Here is a 19,119-nt window from a genome sequence, read left to right on the forward strand (position 1 = left end):
TGAATACTCCCTAAGCATTTTTTAACCATTTTTGGGAAGAATTGATCTTTCTCTGTTTTTCAGACAGACTGAAGAAGGGGAAGGCTGTCACTGTAAATTGAAGTGACATCATATGTATTGCCCCCATTGATCTGCTTTTAGTCTCCAGCCAGGATAAAAGGAAATGGCATCAGGGAGGAAGCATGCTTCATTTAGGCACAGATCCCAGAGTGATAATGGGGTAATAATAGAACTCACGCCACTGTCGATCGGTGGCTGCATTAGTCTCAGGCACATTCCATCTGGAGCCACACAGTGGCTTCCTTCCTTGTGCACGACGGCAGTGCAAAAAATGTGCTTGTGGAGGACTATAGTCCACAGGGCTTGGCTGTTTGTCCTGGTCCCTGTCACGAGTCCTGCCTGGGGAAGTCAGTCATGAGACCTCTCTGGCATTTCTGATCTCAGAGGTGAGCTGTCCTTTCTATATCTTTCTGTGTCCTGTGCTGACAGAAGAGGCAGTGGAGGGCCTTGGTTGCGTGGGTGGTCTTCTGGGATCTCAGCGAGCGATGCTCCTGTGACAGCACTCAGGCTGCTGGAAAAGTCAGGGCTTGTTTTCTTTATGCCGCTTCTGTGTTAGGAGGGTATGTTTAGAAAATTCCAATTTTCCTTCCAAAGCTCTGTGTAGAAACTTTTAAAAATCATATAAAGTTGTGTAGCTCGCCTCTACTATGAAGTTGCCTGGGGAAAAAGTAGACTTTTCTTTGTACATTTCTCAGTAATTAGCAACTGTCAAGTCGAGTGTGTTTATGGCAAGACAGCAGACTTCTAAAATCCTTTACAAATAGCATTTGTACTTGACTGACCTCCTTCAGCATATTGTTCTGTGTGTTCATTCCAGTAAGCAGTACAGTCCTGCCCACTTCCCTTTCAAGTGCCCATGTGACTCTGGCACCCTATAGTCTTATTTTGTCTAAGTTTCCAAGGCAGATGCATTCTGAAATATTGAGCCGGTCCCCATATGGAAGAAATAACCTGGCCAGGCATCTATTGTTTGTGAGAAGGAAAGGATTTTCTATTCCTGTCACTGCTGAACTGTGGACGCAGCATGCTTAAACCCTTCAAAGGAAAGGCAGGTTCTTTGCTGTAATTTTACTGTTAATGTACTGTTTTCTTAGGAGATAATGCTCAGAGACTTGTACTTTATTTTTCTTGGTCACTAAAGATGAATCTTTGTCCTGCAAGTACTGCTGTATTAAAACATAGTTGGCCCAGAAGTCGTGTGAAATTTGGTTTCTACGTGGGTGGGAGTGGAATGATCCCATCTTTCCCACTCCCTCCGTGCGAGCTGCCAGGGCGGGTCTGCCTGCCTAGGCGGCTGGAGCACATTTGCTAGTATGTGTTTTTAGGTTGCTTTGCAAACATTTCGGCTTCTTATATATTGTTTCTTTGCTGTTGGAGGGTGGCTTTACAGGGAGCACATGTTTATTTTATAGAGAAATGTGCTATACAGAAATGTACATTTTTTACTTTAATATCCTTTCAAAGTATATAATCTCACTTAAGCAAAACAATTTAGCATTTACTTGTGAATGAAGGCTACTTTATTAGTTCTGTTGTCTGTGCCCTACAGTGCCATTGGATCACTGATTTTCTTTTCATTTCTCAGAAACTATATGCATCTTCCCCCCCCCTCCCACCATGAATTAAAGTTACGGTTGAAAGCCGGGTGGCCACAGGTTGTTTACTAAAGTGAGAGTGGTTTCTACAGGTCCACTCTAAGAAGCCAGACCAGTTGAAATCTCCAAGCATTATGGAGGAATGTTTGCAGCGTGGGTGTGCTGGTCCATGCTGTGATCTGCCTACCCTGAACAAGTCACTTCTTGCAGTCCCTGGCATCTCACTGAAGGAGAACTAGATAACTTGGGGGGGGGGGGCAGCCATGTTTTTTTCCTCCTTCCAATTAGTCTTTAAATTGTGAAGGAAAGAATGCCAAAGGTTTGACAACATATGTGCTCCCTCTTTCCCTTTCATCTTAGCTGTCTTAAGTCAGGGGGCTTAGCTCTAAATATTTCCATTGCATAACATTTGAGAGAACAAAAGCTTTCAATGATCCATTCAGTTCTATTTCTGTGTGCAGATGTGTGAACTTACTGCTTGGAAGAACCTGCAAATATGAACCCAGGCATTTTGATGGGCTCATGTATTAGCAGCTCTTGGATTTTTAAACTAGAGTTGTGTTTATTGGTTGAACACAGTTGAGGTAAGTTGAGGACCAAGCTAGTAGTCTTGCTCAAGGGTTTTTTTTTTTCCTCTTTGGATGTCTTTAGTTTAAACAAAGTCTTAAACAGAATTCTAACAATAGACTTTCTTGAGAGCATAAGGACATAAGAGGGAGACAGTTTTCTTTCTATTCTTCCTTCCCCTGTAATTCTGCAAGTTGGCACAGCTGGCTCCTTCTGTATTTAGTTAGCAGACATAGTCCTGTCCCAGGCCCATGGGCACCCTGTGGCAGTTCATGCTTGTTTGTGCCAAGAGGCTTCTGTTCGCTGGCGCTTTCCCAGAAGCCTATCTGGAAGGGCCTCAGCATGAGCCTCCTGGGCACTCTGACCCAATCTGGAATTCCCTTACATCCAAATGTTGCTGGGAGTTCTGTCTGACCCCTCAGCCCCCACCCTTGAGATGTAGGTGGGCTATTCCATAGAGGTCCCAGAGCAGGTCACAGTGGGACACCTCAGCAACCTCAGAGAATTAGTGGGGGTGGATTGTTGAGGAGGCCTTGTGAGTGGAGAAAGTGAAGGCAACTATGAAGATGGTCCAAATGCAGGGGGATATTAGAAATGTGGTGTTAAAATAGTCAAGCGTCTGCTGAAGGCCATGGGCTAAAGGTTCAGCTTCTAGCAGAAAAAGGCCTTCCTTGGAACAGTGCTAGCTATGGCTTGGAACCAAGCAAGAATAACTAGAGCCAAGATAGGAGAGGCCAACAAGAAAGGCTTCCTTCTGTGCCTGGCCAGCCATACTGCACATCCCACATATACAAGAGAGCTCCCCTAGTGTGAACAAGGGAAGCTCCCTAGAGCTGATGAGAATCCCCTGATTGGCCTTTTCTATAAAACAGAAGGCTCCATGTCTAAATGATAGAAAATGATAGATCACTGATTTTGTTGCTAGTCATTATGTAATAGGTTGGTATATTTTAAATATCCTATAAGCACATGACATCTCTAGAAAAAAAATGTTAATTTAGTCATTCTTTAGTCCTTGATTAGGACCCCACTGGTCAGTTCAAACCACATTGTAACTTTTCTAAAAACACCCAGGTTTTTTCCTATCAGTTAGAGAATGTCCACAGCATGACTATGAGATGGAGTGATACTAAGAAATAAAGACCCCCCCCCCAACCAAGTGATGTGTATCTGTATGCCTGTGGAGCTTATTAGAATTTAGAAGGGTAAGATGAGAAATGTAAGAAAGGCCATCTTTGCAGAGCTATGCAGTGAGTGTTGTATATGTTATCTGCCAGTTTTCCTGCATGTTCTTCTGTGTGTGTATGAGTATGCACACACATGCACATGTGGCACATGCATGTGACTACAAGGATGGGGCATGGAGGGTCAGGAAGAGTGAATATTTGGGCACAGAAAGCAAAGAGAAATACTAATGTAAAAATTTTCTTTTGCTTAACAGTGGCAATTAAAATCCAGGTGTTCTTATGAATATTCTGTTGATTTGGTATTGGCTTCCAGACTTGTAAATTTGCATTCGCTGACAAGGGTTATCTGTGCATAAGTAGGGGTAGAAGCAAGCTACATGTAGAGAATAATTGAATTCATAGTGATACTTTTAATAGTTTTTGTTGTTGTTGTTTTGTTTTAGTTTTTGGTTTTTTTGAACTGCAGCTTGAATATAGCCTTGGCTGGGCCGGCTGGCCCCTTTCCCTTGAGCCACACCCCCTAGTCCTTTTTACTTACGTTTATTTTTCAAATTAGGTCTTCTGCTTTTGCGAGAAGTTTGAACTACTTCGTCTCAGGAGCAGCTAAATATCACAGTGTTTTGCCTATACATGTGGTCTGAAACATTAGTTGTCATGCAAACATATTTTAGTTCCAGTGTCCTAGTGGAGTAATGTAATGGTGCCTCACAGGGAAGCGCCACCGGTTGACCCCTGTGGTGTGATAGTGAATAGATGGTTTTACAAATACTTTTTGTTCAAAATTGGTTAGTTTTACTTTTGTGCCACAAAAGGATTTTTTTCCTCTGTGACTTTTTAACCATTTTTTTGTCTGTCCTATGTAAAAATTAAGGAATATGGATAATTGCGTGTTTATATGTGTACACTGGTATATGTATAATAATGTGTAGCACTTAATTTTTTAGTGTATTATAAACTTGAAAATTATAAACGTAGAATTTATATAATGGATGGACTGCAAGACAGTAATTAATTTATGCCTTTTTATAGCAGGTATGTTTGCAAGGTTAATCTAGTTCAGAAAGAAATCTGAAACTGCTTATTTTTGGTGAACTTCCAGGTTCGCCTAAAATTGGGTGGCTTCCGGAATCACTAAATGAGTTTGTGGCATATACCTGCCATAAAGGCAAGGATCTCATAAACCACAGAGATGGTTCATTAACATAAGCACCAAAGCATAGACCTGAAATGAAAAGCCATTTCTGGTGTTCTGATACATGTTGAAAATACCAAGTACCCTGGCTTCCTCTGAAGCTCGGTTGAATTTCTGGTCAGCACTTTCATAGGCTGTTTTGCTTTGTCCTCAGCTTCTTCCAGACCAGCTGATCTTGCTTCTGGAGCAACTCTTACAGGAGAAGACCCTGAACCTGCGAACTCTGCAAAGCCTCCAGCGGACGTACAGCCTCCACAAGCACGATGCAGAGGTAACTAAAGCCAGAGGGAAGTTGGATCCCCTCTAATGGAGAAATTGGTGATCCTGTTGCAATTCCAAATGAATGGAAACCACTATTTCCATGAGCAAAAATCCCATAGTGTTTTTTTTTTTTTTTGCCAGTCCTGGGCCTTGGACTTGGGGCCTGAGCACTATCCCTGGTTTCTTTTTGCTCAAGGCTAGCACTTTGCCACTTGAACCATAGCACCACTTCTTGCTGTTTTCTATATATGTGGTGCTGGGGAATTGAACTCAGGGATTAATGTATACAAGGCAAGCACTTTTGCCACTAGGCCACATTCCCAGCCCCAGGTTTGCTTTTTGTGTGAAGAATGGAGGCTTCCCAAGCTGTGCTGTTCTACCAGGGCCCTACGTTTTTCATCTTACTGACTCACAAAGATGGACATACGTCTCCTAAAAGAGTGAGCAAGCAGAGTGAACTGTGGAGGACTTGGTTTTTTTGTTTTTGTTTTGTTTTTTGCTCACAGCTAGTGCTCTACCATTTGGTCCATAGCTCTACTTCTGTGTTTTTGCTCATTAATTGGAGATAAGAGTCTCTGCCCAGACTAGCTTTGAACCACACTCCCCAGATCTCAGCCTCCCTGAGTAGCTAGGATTACAGGCATCAGCCACCAGCACTTGGCTCCCAGAATGTACTGTTTTTAAATTAAACTCATCTTGCCTACTGATGGTGGCGCCATCCTGTTAGACATTAAGGAAACTTGGCTCATGTCTTGGAGTGTCTTGGTTGTATTCAGTTAGGAAAGGAAAGAAACCATGTGTAAAGGAAATGAAAACTGAACATAGCAGTCGTGGTTTGAAAAGTAAAATTGGATGCTTGTGGGAAAGCAGTATGATGTGGTCCTTAATATTTTTTAGCTTATTGGAAAGAATGCAATATGAATCCTAAAATGAAATCCATGTTTTAAAAAATATAAAATAACAAAATATTTAATGTAGTCATTTTAAGTAAAGCCCAAGCATTCAAAGGAAAAAAAATCCCTTATGTACTACTCTTACAATACAGAAAATATTTTTGTATTCAGTTAAGATAATTTTGAACTTTTTTTTTTGGTTGGTTGTGGGTCTTGAACTCTGGATCTGGGTGCTCTCCCTAAGCTCTTCAGCTCAAGGCTAGCATTCTACTACCGTGAGCCACATTGCCACTTCCAGTTTTCTGCTGGTTAATTGGAGGTATGAGTCTCATGGACTTTCTTGTCCATGGCTTTGAACCGTGATCCTCAGATCTCAACCTCCTGAGTAGCTGTTATTACAGGCATGAGCCACCAGTGCCTGGTTTAATTTTGAACATTTTCATACTATATAGTCCAGTACCATAGCTATTAGATATCTGTGGGTACTGACTAATTGCAGTGTAGCTATTTTGAATTGAGATGTAAAATGCACAAATGGATATTGAAGACATTGTATAAAACAGCAAAATGCCTCAGTAATTTGTCCCTATTTGTTAAAATAATTTTGAAATGACATTTTAGATATATTGGGTTAAGTGAAATATTGTAATGGATTTTATAGTCACAAAATGTGGAGTAAATTGGAAGCAGCCAGTTCCTTATTAACTAAAAGGTAAGATGGACATTATTATACATTTCAAAACTCTGAAAACTCAGGAGAAAATGAAGAAACTCCAGGGAAAACACAGGTAGTATTTTACCCACTTGACTATATAGAATGCCCAGCTGTTGCTATTTGCTTCTGTTCTCAGATTCTGTTTATAGGCATTACCAAATGCCAGACTGTTATTTTTAATTAGTGTTCAAAAGACTTCCTATTTATAGATAAGAAGTTGTGTTTTAATGGGGCTTTAATGCCATTGGCATGCCAAGCTCTTGGTACTCACTTGACCAGAGTGGGAGGATCAGAGTGGGGCGCTGGGCACCTGTCCCCTTGTGCCCGGAAGCTGTTTGGTGCTGTGTTTTCCTCCTTCCTTTTGGCATGAAACGCATCCTGTTCCTAACTTACACTCTGCCTTGGTTGTTATATATAGCCTCTTAAACATTTGAGAAGAACAACAGATTTTATCTGATTGCTTGTTTTAACAATCTTACAGACGTTATTGACCATTTCTTCTTAGAGCCCTGGTGATGGAGGTGGGTGTGAGTGGAATGTGGCTCAGTTTATGTGACTAGCAGAGAGTGCATGCAGTTCACACACACCGAAGGCAAGGAAGGGAAGAAGAGCAAGGGAGGAAGGAAGGAGAAAGGAAAGGAAAAGGAAGGAAGCAGTTAGCACACAGGTGACATCACCTTTAGGAGCTTGTATTTCTTAGAAAGCTCAAAAGAGAATAGCTTCAGCTAAAAGCTATAAAGAAATCCATAGGGTGAAGTTGTGCTAGGTTTCTGAAGACAGAGTAGTCAAGAATGTACTTAAAGACAGTGACATTAGCCAAGCCTAAAGACAACTAGGCTGGCCCAGGAGTTTGGGTGATTTCCATACAGAGACAAAGCAAATGCAGAGGTGTGAATGAGCTTGGCATGTGCCAAGTTGTAGTGGTCAGCAGACTTTCCCCGATAAAGGACCAGATGGTTAACTTTTCAAGCCACATGGTTTTCAACTTGTGCCTCAACTTTTTTGCCTCAACATTATGTCATAAAAGTGGCCATCAGTAAGGCATAAGAAACAGACGTGTCCCTGTGCCAGTCAGACTTTACTCCATAAAAAAAATGGGGTAAATAAAACCTGAATTTCATGTAATTAGCAATCTCAAAGTAGTTTGTGATTTTTTTTCACTCTGGTTTCTTTTTAAATCTGCTTGGAAATAACACCCTTCCTGTCTGTGTCCTGCCTATCCTCTGGGTGTCTGCGTTGTGGGCTAGTGCCTGCAAATTGGTAGTGGGGTGGGGGTCCACACACTTGCCCGTCTCAGAACCAGAAAGAAATAAGATTTTAGACAACTAGGACATTTTCTAGAAATTATATTAACTGTGATTTGATTACAACACTGACTAGCAAGAATTCAGTGCTAATCATCCTCTGCCTTTGTTTTGACTGGAAGACATTTCATAGGGGAAAAGTTGGTACTTGGTTGAAAAAGCCTTGGGATTCTGACTTAGTTCTGGTGTTTGTTCTTGATTATGCAAATAAGAACAGTTCCTTTGAATTGTTATCAAGGCTCTTAATTGTGGATTAAGGAACAGTTGTTTGAGAGGTGACCAGAGAGATGTTTCAGGCTCTGTACTGCCCATGCATGTGGAAGACGGCTCTCGAGGGCTTCCAGCAGGGAGAGCTGTGGCCCTGACCCTCTGCTCACAGCACAGCCATGAGCCTCTACAACCATGGTGTTGAATGAGAAATATGGCGCAGAAAGCGGTCAGCTTGAATGGTAGGGTCACTTTCTAGTACTGGGCATTTCTTTATCTACCCTCTGACTTATGAGATGTACCGAAAAGGCTCCCCACCTTCCTCTCTCCTGGGGCACATAAGAATCATTAGAAATAAACTTTCCATATGGCTGCACAGGTCACCAGTGTCGAGGAAGGAGGAGCAGGGCAAGAAGGGGCAGCACAGAAGCCAAAGTAAAGCGTGAGCTCTGAAGGGGGTTTCTGAGCGTGGCACTGGGTACTACAGGGTTGTTTCTAGGGGGTTCCTTTAAACGCACCCTCCTGCACTGCCCACCCTGGACCTGCCTTCTCTGTGGAATAATACACACATCTGTTCTGAGAGGAGGTGATGCCATGTGTCCGGAATCGCAAAGGTACACAAGGACTGATGTGGCTGGAAGGAGGGTGCAGTAATGCAGACCATCCTAGGCCACCTCATGCCTTGCACGCTCCCCGTAGCCACCTTCTACAGAAGTGTGATGACATCTTCCAACCTACAAAGTAAAGCTATACTTAGGAATAAACCAGTATATTTTTTTGCATTAAGTTACAGAACTATCAGCCTTATGCTACTTCTTTAACTAGGAAGGAAAATGAGCTGAAGATAAATTTTGCTTATAGAAACCTTATCCACAGGGCTTTTCTGTATGCTTGTTTGTAATGAGGTACTCCAATGAAGAGTCCTAAAAGCTTAAAAACATACCTGACAACTGATTCTGAGATAACCTTTTTAAGATCCCTTTTAAAACAATAACCTCCCTGTTTGCCTTGGCACGTCTCTTAAGGTACAAAGCTAACTGGCTACTCCATGGCAGTGAGTCGAGGGTTCATGGAACTTGCTGTGCAGCTTCTTCCACCTGGGGGACCCAGACCCTCCAGCAACATTACTTGTTTTGTGGTATTTGTTTGTGTGTGTGTGTGTGTGTGTGTGTGTGTGTGTGTGTGCCCATACGCACACGCGCACCAGTACTGGTGCTTCAGCTCGGGGTCTGAGCCCTGTCCCTTAGCTTTTTCACTCAAGGCTAATGCTCTACCACTTTAGCTACAGTTTCACTTACAACTTTTTGGTGGTTAATGGGAAATAAGAGTTTCTCAAGTTTGCCTACCCCAGCTAGATTTAAACCGGAATCCTCAGATCTCAGCCTCCTGAGTAGCTAAGATTACAGCTGTGAGCGTTGGTGCCTGGTTCAATAACAACAGTACTTTTTATCAACTGTACAAAGCACTTCAGATTAGGACACACTTGAAGCGATAGCATCTCCAAAACACTATTTAAAATTGTAATTAATTGTTCCAACATTTTTGAAACTTAAGACACAGCAACTTATTGTCTCCTCTGGCTAGAGTGGTAGCTAGTGGCTGGTTATTATGTTTGTTTTGTTTTGGGGAAGAAAGCGGAGTTCACTCTAAAATTTTAGGGATTGGGAATGTCTGGCCTGTCATCTATATAAAGCCTACAAAGTCATTTGGTACGTGATAGGACAGACGCACATGCTTCCTGCAGCTGCCCAAGGCTGTCTGTCTGCCTGTATTGATAATTTTGTATAGCCTGTGAATGATGTCATAAATATCCACATAACCTTTAGAAGAAAAAAGGCTCCCCACCCCTGCAGGGTTCTCATCTTGAGCATTCCTGGTATTGGGGGTTGGATGATTTTTTGTGGAAGGCCCTTGTCTGTGTTATGGGCTGTTTAGCATAATAAAGTGCTGGACAAAGAATTACAACACGTAGTCGGGTGCCTGCAAAAGTAGCTAACATCCCTTAAGGGCCAAGGCCACCCTTGAGCCCATAGCCCTATGCAAAGGCCTCAGCACACAGCAGGCAGAGGTGAAAGCAGTCTTCCAATGGAAGGAAAAGGCCTACAAACTTAGGTAGCAGTAGCAAGGCAATCTAGGGGAATAGATAAGGAAAGGAAGGAAAGACAAACCTGTTTTATCATTAGTGCACAGAGAAAGCCACCAGCATCTGGATTCTTACCTGAAAAGACACTTTCAAGGCTGGCTGCAAATGGACAAACGTCCAGTCCTCCAGCTTTTCCACGCATCCCGGCTGTGGCTGAAGAGCCCTTGCTAACACACTTGGGCTGTAAGTTACCTGGAGTGCAGAGCCAGAGGGTGACTCCCGACTCTGGGACTTCAGCTGGAAGCAATCACCACAGTCCTCTGGAGCATGGCTCTAGAGCTGATCTACTTCTGAGTCTGCTTTTGCTCTGCATTACTAAAACACATTCCTTCGTGAGGAGATACAGTGCTACCAGAGGTCTGCTCCAGTCATCCCATCTCCTTGTTCCCCTTTCCGTCACAAGTTGCTTTTCCCCTAGTATTCTGGCTACAAATAGGACATTCCTGTCTTGTTTCCTCACAAGCAATTAGAGGAAAGGTTAGATGTAATCTCTGGCACTATTGCCACTTCAGGATATTCAACAGATTACGAAAACACAGTGTGCTGAACCGAGAATCTTTTTCCTTTGTCCCCTTGATGAAGAGTCTGAGTAGCATAATGAGGCAGAATTTAGGACTCTGTTGATGTCAAGCCTTATAGTGGTGATGGTGTGTGAGTACAGCATGGAGCTATTCTCTGTTCCCCACACTGCAGGGCTGGCACCGAGGTCTCTGTACCCATAGAGCTATCTTGGGATTTCAAGGCCTATGAGTAGGAACAGTATCCCTCTCCCTTTTCTGCCAACTTCCCTAGGTGCCAGTGCTAAGGCCTCATTACCAAGCCACAGCTAACCAGGCCACTATCCCTCATCAGAAGAAGGCACCGTAGTGGATGGAAACCCTGTGAGGCAGGAACATCAGAAAGGAAATTGTGGTGGGAGGGTGAGAATGTTGAGCAGCATTTAGTGGTGAGATCTTCCTGGTTAGAATCTAAGGGGCCAGATCTCCCAAGGATTTCTCAGAAGGGCGAGATGACACTCGTCTCTTCCACCTGGCAGCTCACAGATGCAGATGAGATCTTTTATACATCTTTGTAGGTTAAAGCTGGCTTGTTAGCCCCTTAAGCTAGGTTAAGCTTAGATTGCAAGTCAAACCACCAAGGGCTGATTGATCTGTACTTCAGTATATGGCCTATAAGCAGAATGGCTCTATATCTGTTTTTTTCAAAAGTCCCAAGTAAGCAATAAAGTGGTTCCCAAGCTATATCATTGTAATTCCTTTTTTCGAGTTAAAACAAGTAGGCATATAGATTTTTTTTTCCTGATCAGTTGTAAGGCTTGAACCAGGGCCTGGGTGCTGTCAGTGAGCTTTTTTGCTCAAGGCTAGTGCTCTTCCACTTTGAGTTACAGCATCACTTTTGGCTTTTTCTGCAATTCATTAGAAATAAGAGTCTCATGGACATTCCTGCCCAGGCTGGCTTTGAGCGGTGAACCTCAGATCTCAGCCTCTTGAATAGCTAGGATTACAGGCATGAACCACTGGTGCTGGTATAGATTTTAAAAGGGTAGTGGTTTAAAGATGTACCTTTCTTGTACATATCACCCAACACAGAAATTATTTAATCGTTCATGTTCGTAGAGTTCATAGCTTTGTAGATTAGAATGACGATGTCCCAACTGTGTACTGTGAAATTTCTGTAGTTACTTAATCTCAATAAAGAAAAAAAGTGTATCTTTATGATGTGAGAAAGAACAGAATTCTTATGTAATTCTTTATATTTATGTATTTTTCTTTGGTGTAGATTTGGTTTATAGGACATTTAATCAATGTCTTAGAACACTTCTTTGAAGTCAGGAAGATACTTCAGTATTTATCTCTTAGAGTCTTGGTTTTTTGTTATATAGCTCAATACCCTTGGAGCTTTTCTATGGAAAGCCAACAAGAAATTAGACTCTGTTAAACTTTGTTAAAGGGTTTGTTTCTGATTTTGAAAAATTGATCTAAATTAATTTCGTCTTGCTTTTTAGATCGATACTTTTTTTGTTTTTAATCATGAATTATTACAGCACATTATGATTGATCAAATGTTTATTGAATGAAGGTAAAGGTAAAAATAAACTGGACAGCAGAGTCTGGTTTGTTTTTCTTAGAAGAGAATTTTAACCAGGCACCAGTCTCATGCCTATAATCCTAGCTACTTGGGAGGCTGAGATCTGAGGATTGCAGTTTAAAGCCAGCTAAGGCAGGAAAGTTTGTGAGACTCGATCTCCATCGTATTAACTAGCAAAATGTCAGACGGGGTGCCGTGGCTCACTAACCTTGAGCAAAAATAGCTCAGGGACAACACTCAGGCATTGAGAGTTCAAGCCCCAGGACCAGCACAAAAAGAGGGAGAAGGGTGAACAGTTTAGAATTTATCTGTTGAGAGAGAAAGGATGCGGCAGAGAGCATTTAGTAAGTGGCCTCAGCTAGAGCTTACTAGAAAAGTGAATCTTATTTCATTTGTTGCTTATTGTTCCTTGCTGTTTGCTTCTCTGAATACATTTAGCTGCTGCCAATTTTAAGATTTTTAAATTTTAAGTACCAATGTCCTCTTCTTTAAAAAAATGTATTTACTTTCTTAAGATATAGCCAAGAAACCAGCCATATTTCATGCTCATTTTATTTCTGAAGATCTCTACTAAAGTTAATATGTGGAATTTTATTAGTGCTTCTGGGCTAATAGCTCACTCAGTATTACATAGTTTTTGTATTGAATTTATTTTCTATGAATCAGACCCCAAACCAACCAACAAATATACCCTTCCAGTGTTGTTTAAACACATTTGTGAAAGAAATTGTGATGTTACTTAAACATATTTTCCTCTCAAAATTGAATTACTGAATCGTATTCTAATGTAAAGTGTTCCTTAAATGCCCTAAAATAAAAGATTCACCATGTTTGCTCTGCGGGACAGGCAGTGGAACCACACAGCACGACTAGAGTGTAGTTCTGTTTACACTCGCAGCTTCCACAGGCCAAATCTGAGATCCTTATCTGTGCCTGTGCCACAGGCAAATGGTGGTATTCTCTGTGTGTGTGTGTGTGTGTGTGTGTGTGTGTGTGTGTGTGTGTGAGACAGTATAAAATTAAAAATGTCTAAAGGGGAATTAGAAATGATTTTTAATCTGCTCGGATTGCGTGTTGCTTTTACTGCAACTTCGAACCACATGGAACTCTGTTCCATAGACCAATTGACTCCATTCCATAGACCAACTGGTTGTGCCCATGTGTGGGTGGGAGCAGATGTCCAGACTGAGCACAGGAAGTCCCCAGGCTGAGAGGATCAACCAACCAGAAACCTGTAATCCAGAGCCAAAGCTTTCCCCACTGCCACAGCTCTCAGGACACTGAGGAGCTAGTGACAGACTAGAGAAAAGCACCTTTGCCCAAAAGCCATCCTCAGCTTGGTTTGTGGGAAGGAAGGCTGCCATGGGGTTTCTAACAATAATTTCTAATATGATTCACATACCATGCAATTTGTCCACTAAAAGTATACAAGTCAGTCGTTTTTAGTGTACTCAATTATGCAGCCTTCACCACAATCAACTAGAACATTTTCATCATCCCCAAAAGAAGGCTAGCACCCTTTGGCTGTCTCCCCTAGTCAGTCTTGGGCAACTACTTACCTTTGTGTCTCTGGATTTTGTTAGGGTGATATATACAAGTGCAATTGTGATTGTGGACAGCATGAGATTTTCATGATAAGCCTCTTTTCATTTAGCATAATGTTTTCAGGGATCATCCTTATTGATAGCAAATATCAGTTCTGTGTATGTGTATGTCTGTGTGTGTTTGTCTGTCTGTCTCAGTACTGAGGCTTGAACTCAAGGCCTAGGTGGTATCCTATAGCTTTTTCACTCAGATAGTTCTCTGCCACTTTGGCCAATTGGAGATAAAAGTTTTGCGGACTTTCCTGCCTAGGCTGGCTTTGAACTGCAGTCCTCAGATCGTAGCCTCCAGAGTAGCTAGAATTATAGGCATCAGCAACTAGTGCCCACTTTCTTCTTTTGTCAAATGTTTTCATATTTTTCTATCATAAATGGACTACATGTACCACTGGTGAACATTTAGGTTATTCCCACGTTTCATTCTGAGTGATGTTGCTGTGAATATTTGTATTCAAGGTTTTATAGGGACATATAGTTGTACTTCCCTTGGGGAGGACAATTTTTATGAGCTGCTGCTGAACCATAATTCAAAATGGTTCTACCTATTTTACCTAGTCACTACCAGCATTTAAAAGGTTCACATTTTCTGCATCCCCACTAACACATGCTATTGCACTTAAAAAAAAAAATTTAGGCCTTGTTGAATATGAAATGGCATCTAATTGTAGTTTTCATTTGCTTTTCCGTGTTGAATAATGGTGTTGAACATGTTTTCATCTACTTAATGACCACTTGTGTATCTTTAAAGAAATGTCTGGTCAGTTCTATGCCTCATTGTCTTTTTATTGATTTATATGTTACAGATAAAAGTACCTTGTCAGATATTATTTGCAAAAAATATCTTGTCAATTTATGGGATGTATTTTCCCTTTCTTGACAGAATGCATTGAAGCACAGATGTTTTTTAGCTTTCATGCTTTTGGTATCAAATCTTAAGAAATCTGCATAATAGCATTATATAAATTTTTAAGAGTTTTATTGTTTCATCTCTGTTTGGTCTTGCTCTCCTCATTACACAGCACTTGTTGATTTTCAGGAGAATCTGTTCCTTAGCCCACATATTCACGTTTCATAGTTGAAGAGTGCAGGCCAGTGACAAACTCCCATGAAACTCAATTCAAAGAAACGGTTTACATTCTTCTAAAATGTAAAGAATTTCCTTATCTCGTTATCATTTGCCTCTGAAAGATAACAGCCTTCTTCATCTCAAAATCATCCATGGACTCACAATTTCTGTAGGGAGCTGTGTACACCTTCTTCCTCGATTCTACACAGCAGACTTGTGAGCTTGCTTCTGTGGGAGACAGCGAGTGTGCTCGCCCATGCTGGGCCACAGGACCCCACACCTTTGGTTTCCTCCAAGCACAGGACACAGGAGTGGTCTTTGTCCTCACCATTAGGTTTTCCTTGTAAAGGTCTCCAGCTCCTATGGAGGAGGGTAGGATAGTTGGAGGAAGAAGGGGAAGGGACCACATATCTGACTAGAAATTGGCCTCAAAATGTCCTGCTTTTTACCAGCAGGTTTCCATTTCTCCTGGCAGTCGCAGTACATATGGCTACTTCTTAGGAAGACTTTCCTGACCACACTCCTGTCCTCCTTCCATGTCTTATGCTATCCTAGGCATTTGTCACCAACACTTGAATCTTTCCAGACTTCCCCATGAACTTGGACTTCCAGGAGGTGGAGACTTGCTGTCTTTTCCCTCTCTGTATGCTCCATGTCCAGCCCTCATTTCTTGGAGAACGATTTCTCATGTCTAACATGTGAGAGTGAGGTGCTGGAGTGACTTACCCCCAGAAGTGAGAGTCCTGTGTAAGACAGTGAAGCCCCCTAGGGGGTGAGGCCCATTCAGAGAGTGGGCGTGGCTTTGGGGGAAGTGAGAGTAGTCACAGGGCCTGCTTGACTTAGCAGATGAGGTAACATGGCCACTCCCTGTAGCCAGTCCTCCACTTGTCAGCTATGGAAGGTATTACTTCCTGACTTCAGAATTACAAAATGGAAGGTATGGCTGTGTTATGAGTCAGAAGAAAGGCCAACTACTATATATCAGTGTGGCCTAACACTGGCTTTGGAGTTATATTGGAGTTATTTGCCTTTATTAGTGCTTGTGGTTAGTAATGGATGTTTCTGTAGGAGTAGGAAGGTTAGGATTTGCTCAAGATCATGCAAATCAGCAAGGCTGCCTGTTTTCACCTACCTGATATCTGTATTTGTCACTGTGGTTAGCCCTCACTGCAGTGCACATGCGCGCCGAGGTAGAGAAGCTCCTGCTTTGTGCTCACCACAGTGCTGCTTCTAGCATTTAAGGTACAGGAGAGCCTCCATGTCTTAGTGGCTCCTTTAACCCTGGTTTTACAGCAGCAGATAAAGTTCTTTGCCTTCATTTTAAAAATAGCATTCCAATTTCAACTCTTTGGGAGAAGGGGGCAGTGAGAGATGAGAGGGGGATACAGCACAAAGAAAATGATGGTCCATGGTGACAGCCTGGAGGCTGACAGTATGTTAGTTTTCTTTCATGAGAAGGAGCAGGTAGGTGGGCTCACCACTCCTAACCCTGCACACAACACAGGGCTGGCTGGAAATGCCCTTGCCTGGGTGCTCTGCAGAGCCTGCCCCACCGCCAGCTATAAACCCTCTTTAAAGCCAAGGAAATCTAATTTAAGGACACAAATTGAAAAAGCAGGTTTGTTTATTGCAGTGTAGACTTATTAACTTACAAAAGCCATGAGCCTTCGTCTTTCTGTTTACAGCTATAAAATGGAACTCCAAATGAGGTTTAATGGGCTTCCCAGATCATATTCCCTCAATATTTTTCCCCCTTTCAGCAGTAAATTTCAAAATCAAAAGGACTAAAAAGAAAGGGGAGTGCTTCCTGTCATAAATAGGATGGGTGGCATTCTTCAAAGCATTTTATAGCTTCCAACTGTGTGTTATAATTTCAAAATAGCTGGAACACTCCCAGTTTGCACAAGTGCTCCATCCATTCAAAAGTGGGGATCACGCATGCTGTGTATGCTGCTCATTGAGACAGGGCTGCAGATGGCCTAAACAGCCCTGTGTTAGTGTAAATAGAAACATAAAACCAGTGAAGAAGGTGACTTGACAGTTTCAGAAAGCACTATGAACTGGAAAGCCCAAGAGTTAGCTTTGTGGGCATGGGGTGGGGGGTGGGGTTGACAAGGTGTGTTGGGGGTATCTGTGTTGTATCACTCAACATGGGTGTGTGGGATGAGATGTCTGCAGCTGTCTATCTCATGATACAGCAGACGCCCTTGTCCCCTCTGTTTCCTAGTTTCTGCACAGCTTCCTTGTTTCAAGAATAAAAGCTATTGGGATGCACTGGAGACTTTGTAGAATCGGTAAGATTTAAATTGCTCTCTGCCTTTATGAACTGGGGTTCCAGATATTTTTATGAGAAGAAATATACTTAGGGAAAGTTTAAAAACTGCTTTGGAAGTAGTCTGTAAGATAATAAGTAGGTTACTGGGGAGAATTCCTATATAAGATTTTTTTTTTAGTTGAGGCTTGAACTCAGAGCCATAAATCTGCTAGATAAGCCCTCTATCTCTGAGCTACATCCTCACCCCAAAGAGTTTTATTTCTTTGAAGTAGTTTCATGTAAACCACTAAAACTGAAGTTTAAAAAAAATCTGAGATACTATATACATTTAGTCAGCTCTTTGTCACTCTTTAACAAATACCTGCCATAATCAATATATAAAGAGGCAGTGTTTATTTTTGCTCAGTTTCATAGGTTCCAGGCCACGTTTGGTTGGCCCCATGGACTTGGGGTAGTGAGAACATAGCAGAGCAACACCACCCACCTTCCGGTGAGGAAAAGGACAGTCCCACAAGCCTCTTCAAGGACATGCCTCCAGTTACCTAAAAAGACCACCCTCTAGACCCTACCTCCTAAAGACTCTACCAGCTTCCAGTGGTACCACACCTGGCAGCAGGCCTTAACATGTGGCCCTTGCGAGTCACACAGCTGTAGCAAAGCATAAACGAGCATTGTAGCTCTTAAGGTCTCAGCAAACTAAGATACTGGTTCTTGGGCTCTGGGCTTGTTTTTTCAAGTGTGACCATCTCGGATGGAATCAACAGAGGAAGCACTTCATTTTTGTGGTGTACCTGGAAAAGAAGGGTTTGAAAATTACTCTTTCTAAAGGCTGCATTTTTCAGTCCCAGCATTCCACACCGTGCCACCTGCATTTGAGAGCCACCTCTGCTGGGCCTGCATGCCACTGGACACAGCCTTGAGTAAGACCTTCCCAGAGAATGCTAGAGCCGTTTTCTTGTGCAGAAGGAATTGGACCATGGAGGAAGGGACAGAAGTTGGGGATCTGATCTATCTAGCCTTTGGGGTAGCCTATGTTTCCTTGTGGGCTATCTCAAAGCCAGCCCTAGCCTCATTCACAGGACTCCATCTTTGAGTTCAATGACAACGCGTAAACCTGGGTTTGGGGGGGTAAGTGCTCATCAACGCACAACCACTCACTATTTTTGTAAATAACATTTATCCGAAGATAGCCACAGCCATACCCATTCCTTTAGATATTGCCTATGACCGCCTTTGAGAGATGGGCTAAAAGGCTAAAAATACCCAATCTCTGGCCCTTGGCAGAAAGGATTTGGCCAGCCATGCTTTGGGGTTGAGGAGGATTTGGTTCTGGGCACTGGCATGGGAAGTGTCGGGCTGAAGGGAGGTCCAGCTGCTGTGGGCCGTGTTTCAGCAGTGTTTATTTGCAGGAGGGGATGATTGTGTGTAGAGAACTCTATATTCTAATCATGATTATGATCATTGCACAGAAATGCCCCAGGGGGTCATGGCACTTACGTACTGACTGGTTTAGGAATGAATATAAGTGACCCTGTAGGCCCATTGCCTAAAAATGAGAGAAGAGTAAACTTGTGTTTCCAAACAATGAGTAAGTAGTTCACCTTGGAGCTGTTGAGTTACAGTAACTTTCTCTTTATATTTTTCCCCAATACTGAGATTTGAACTCAGAACCTTATATACTTGTCCAGCCTATTTGCTAGCCTAGGTCTCTGCCATTTGAGCCATGCTTCCAGCCTGGATTGACCTGGTTAATCTGAGATGGAGTTTCTCATATTTTCTGCTCCTGTTGGCTTTGAACCTTGGTCTTACAGATCTCAACTTCCTGAGTAGCTAGGATTGCAGTTGTGCCACCAGCTCCTAGCTAATGATAACTTTCTGTTGGGACAGGATTGTCACATGGCTGTGGCTGATTCTGGGATATCTAATTAGCAAGTGTCTTTTGAGAAGTGGTTTAGAAAAGTCCCA

The 19,119-nt window shown here is 42.4% G+C and overlaps 1 protein-coding gene across 7 annotated transcripts in view; it reads left to right on the forward strand.

Moving 5' to 3' along the window:
• Positions 1-19,119, forward strand: part of LOC125339685 (aminopeptidase O (putative)) — a 348,038-nt gene that overhangs the window by 319,781 nt on the left and 9,138 nt on the right. For all 7 annotated transcript variants that reach the window (XM_048330939.1, XM_048330957.1, XM_048330970.1 and 4 more), the window contains one exon: positions 4,756-4,872. In XM_048330939.1, coding sequence (XP_048186896.1) covers positions 4,756-4,872 — 117 coding nt within the window. The remainder of the gene's footprint in view (positions 1-4,755; positions 4,873-19,119) is intronic.

The sequence above is a fragment of the Perognathus longimembris genome, chromosome 1 (assembly GCF_023159225.1).
Source record: "Perognathus longimembris pacificus isolate PPM17 chromosome 1, ASM2315922v1, whole genome shotgun sequence".
Lineage (NCBI taxonomy): Eukaryota > Metazoa > Chordata > Mammalia > Rodentia > Heteromyidae > Perognathus > Perognathus longimembris.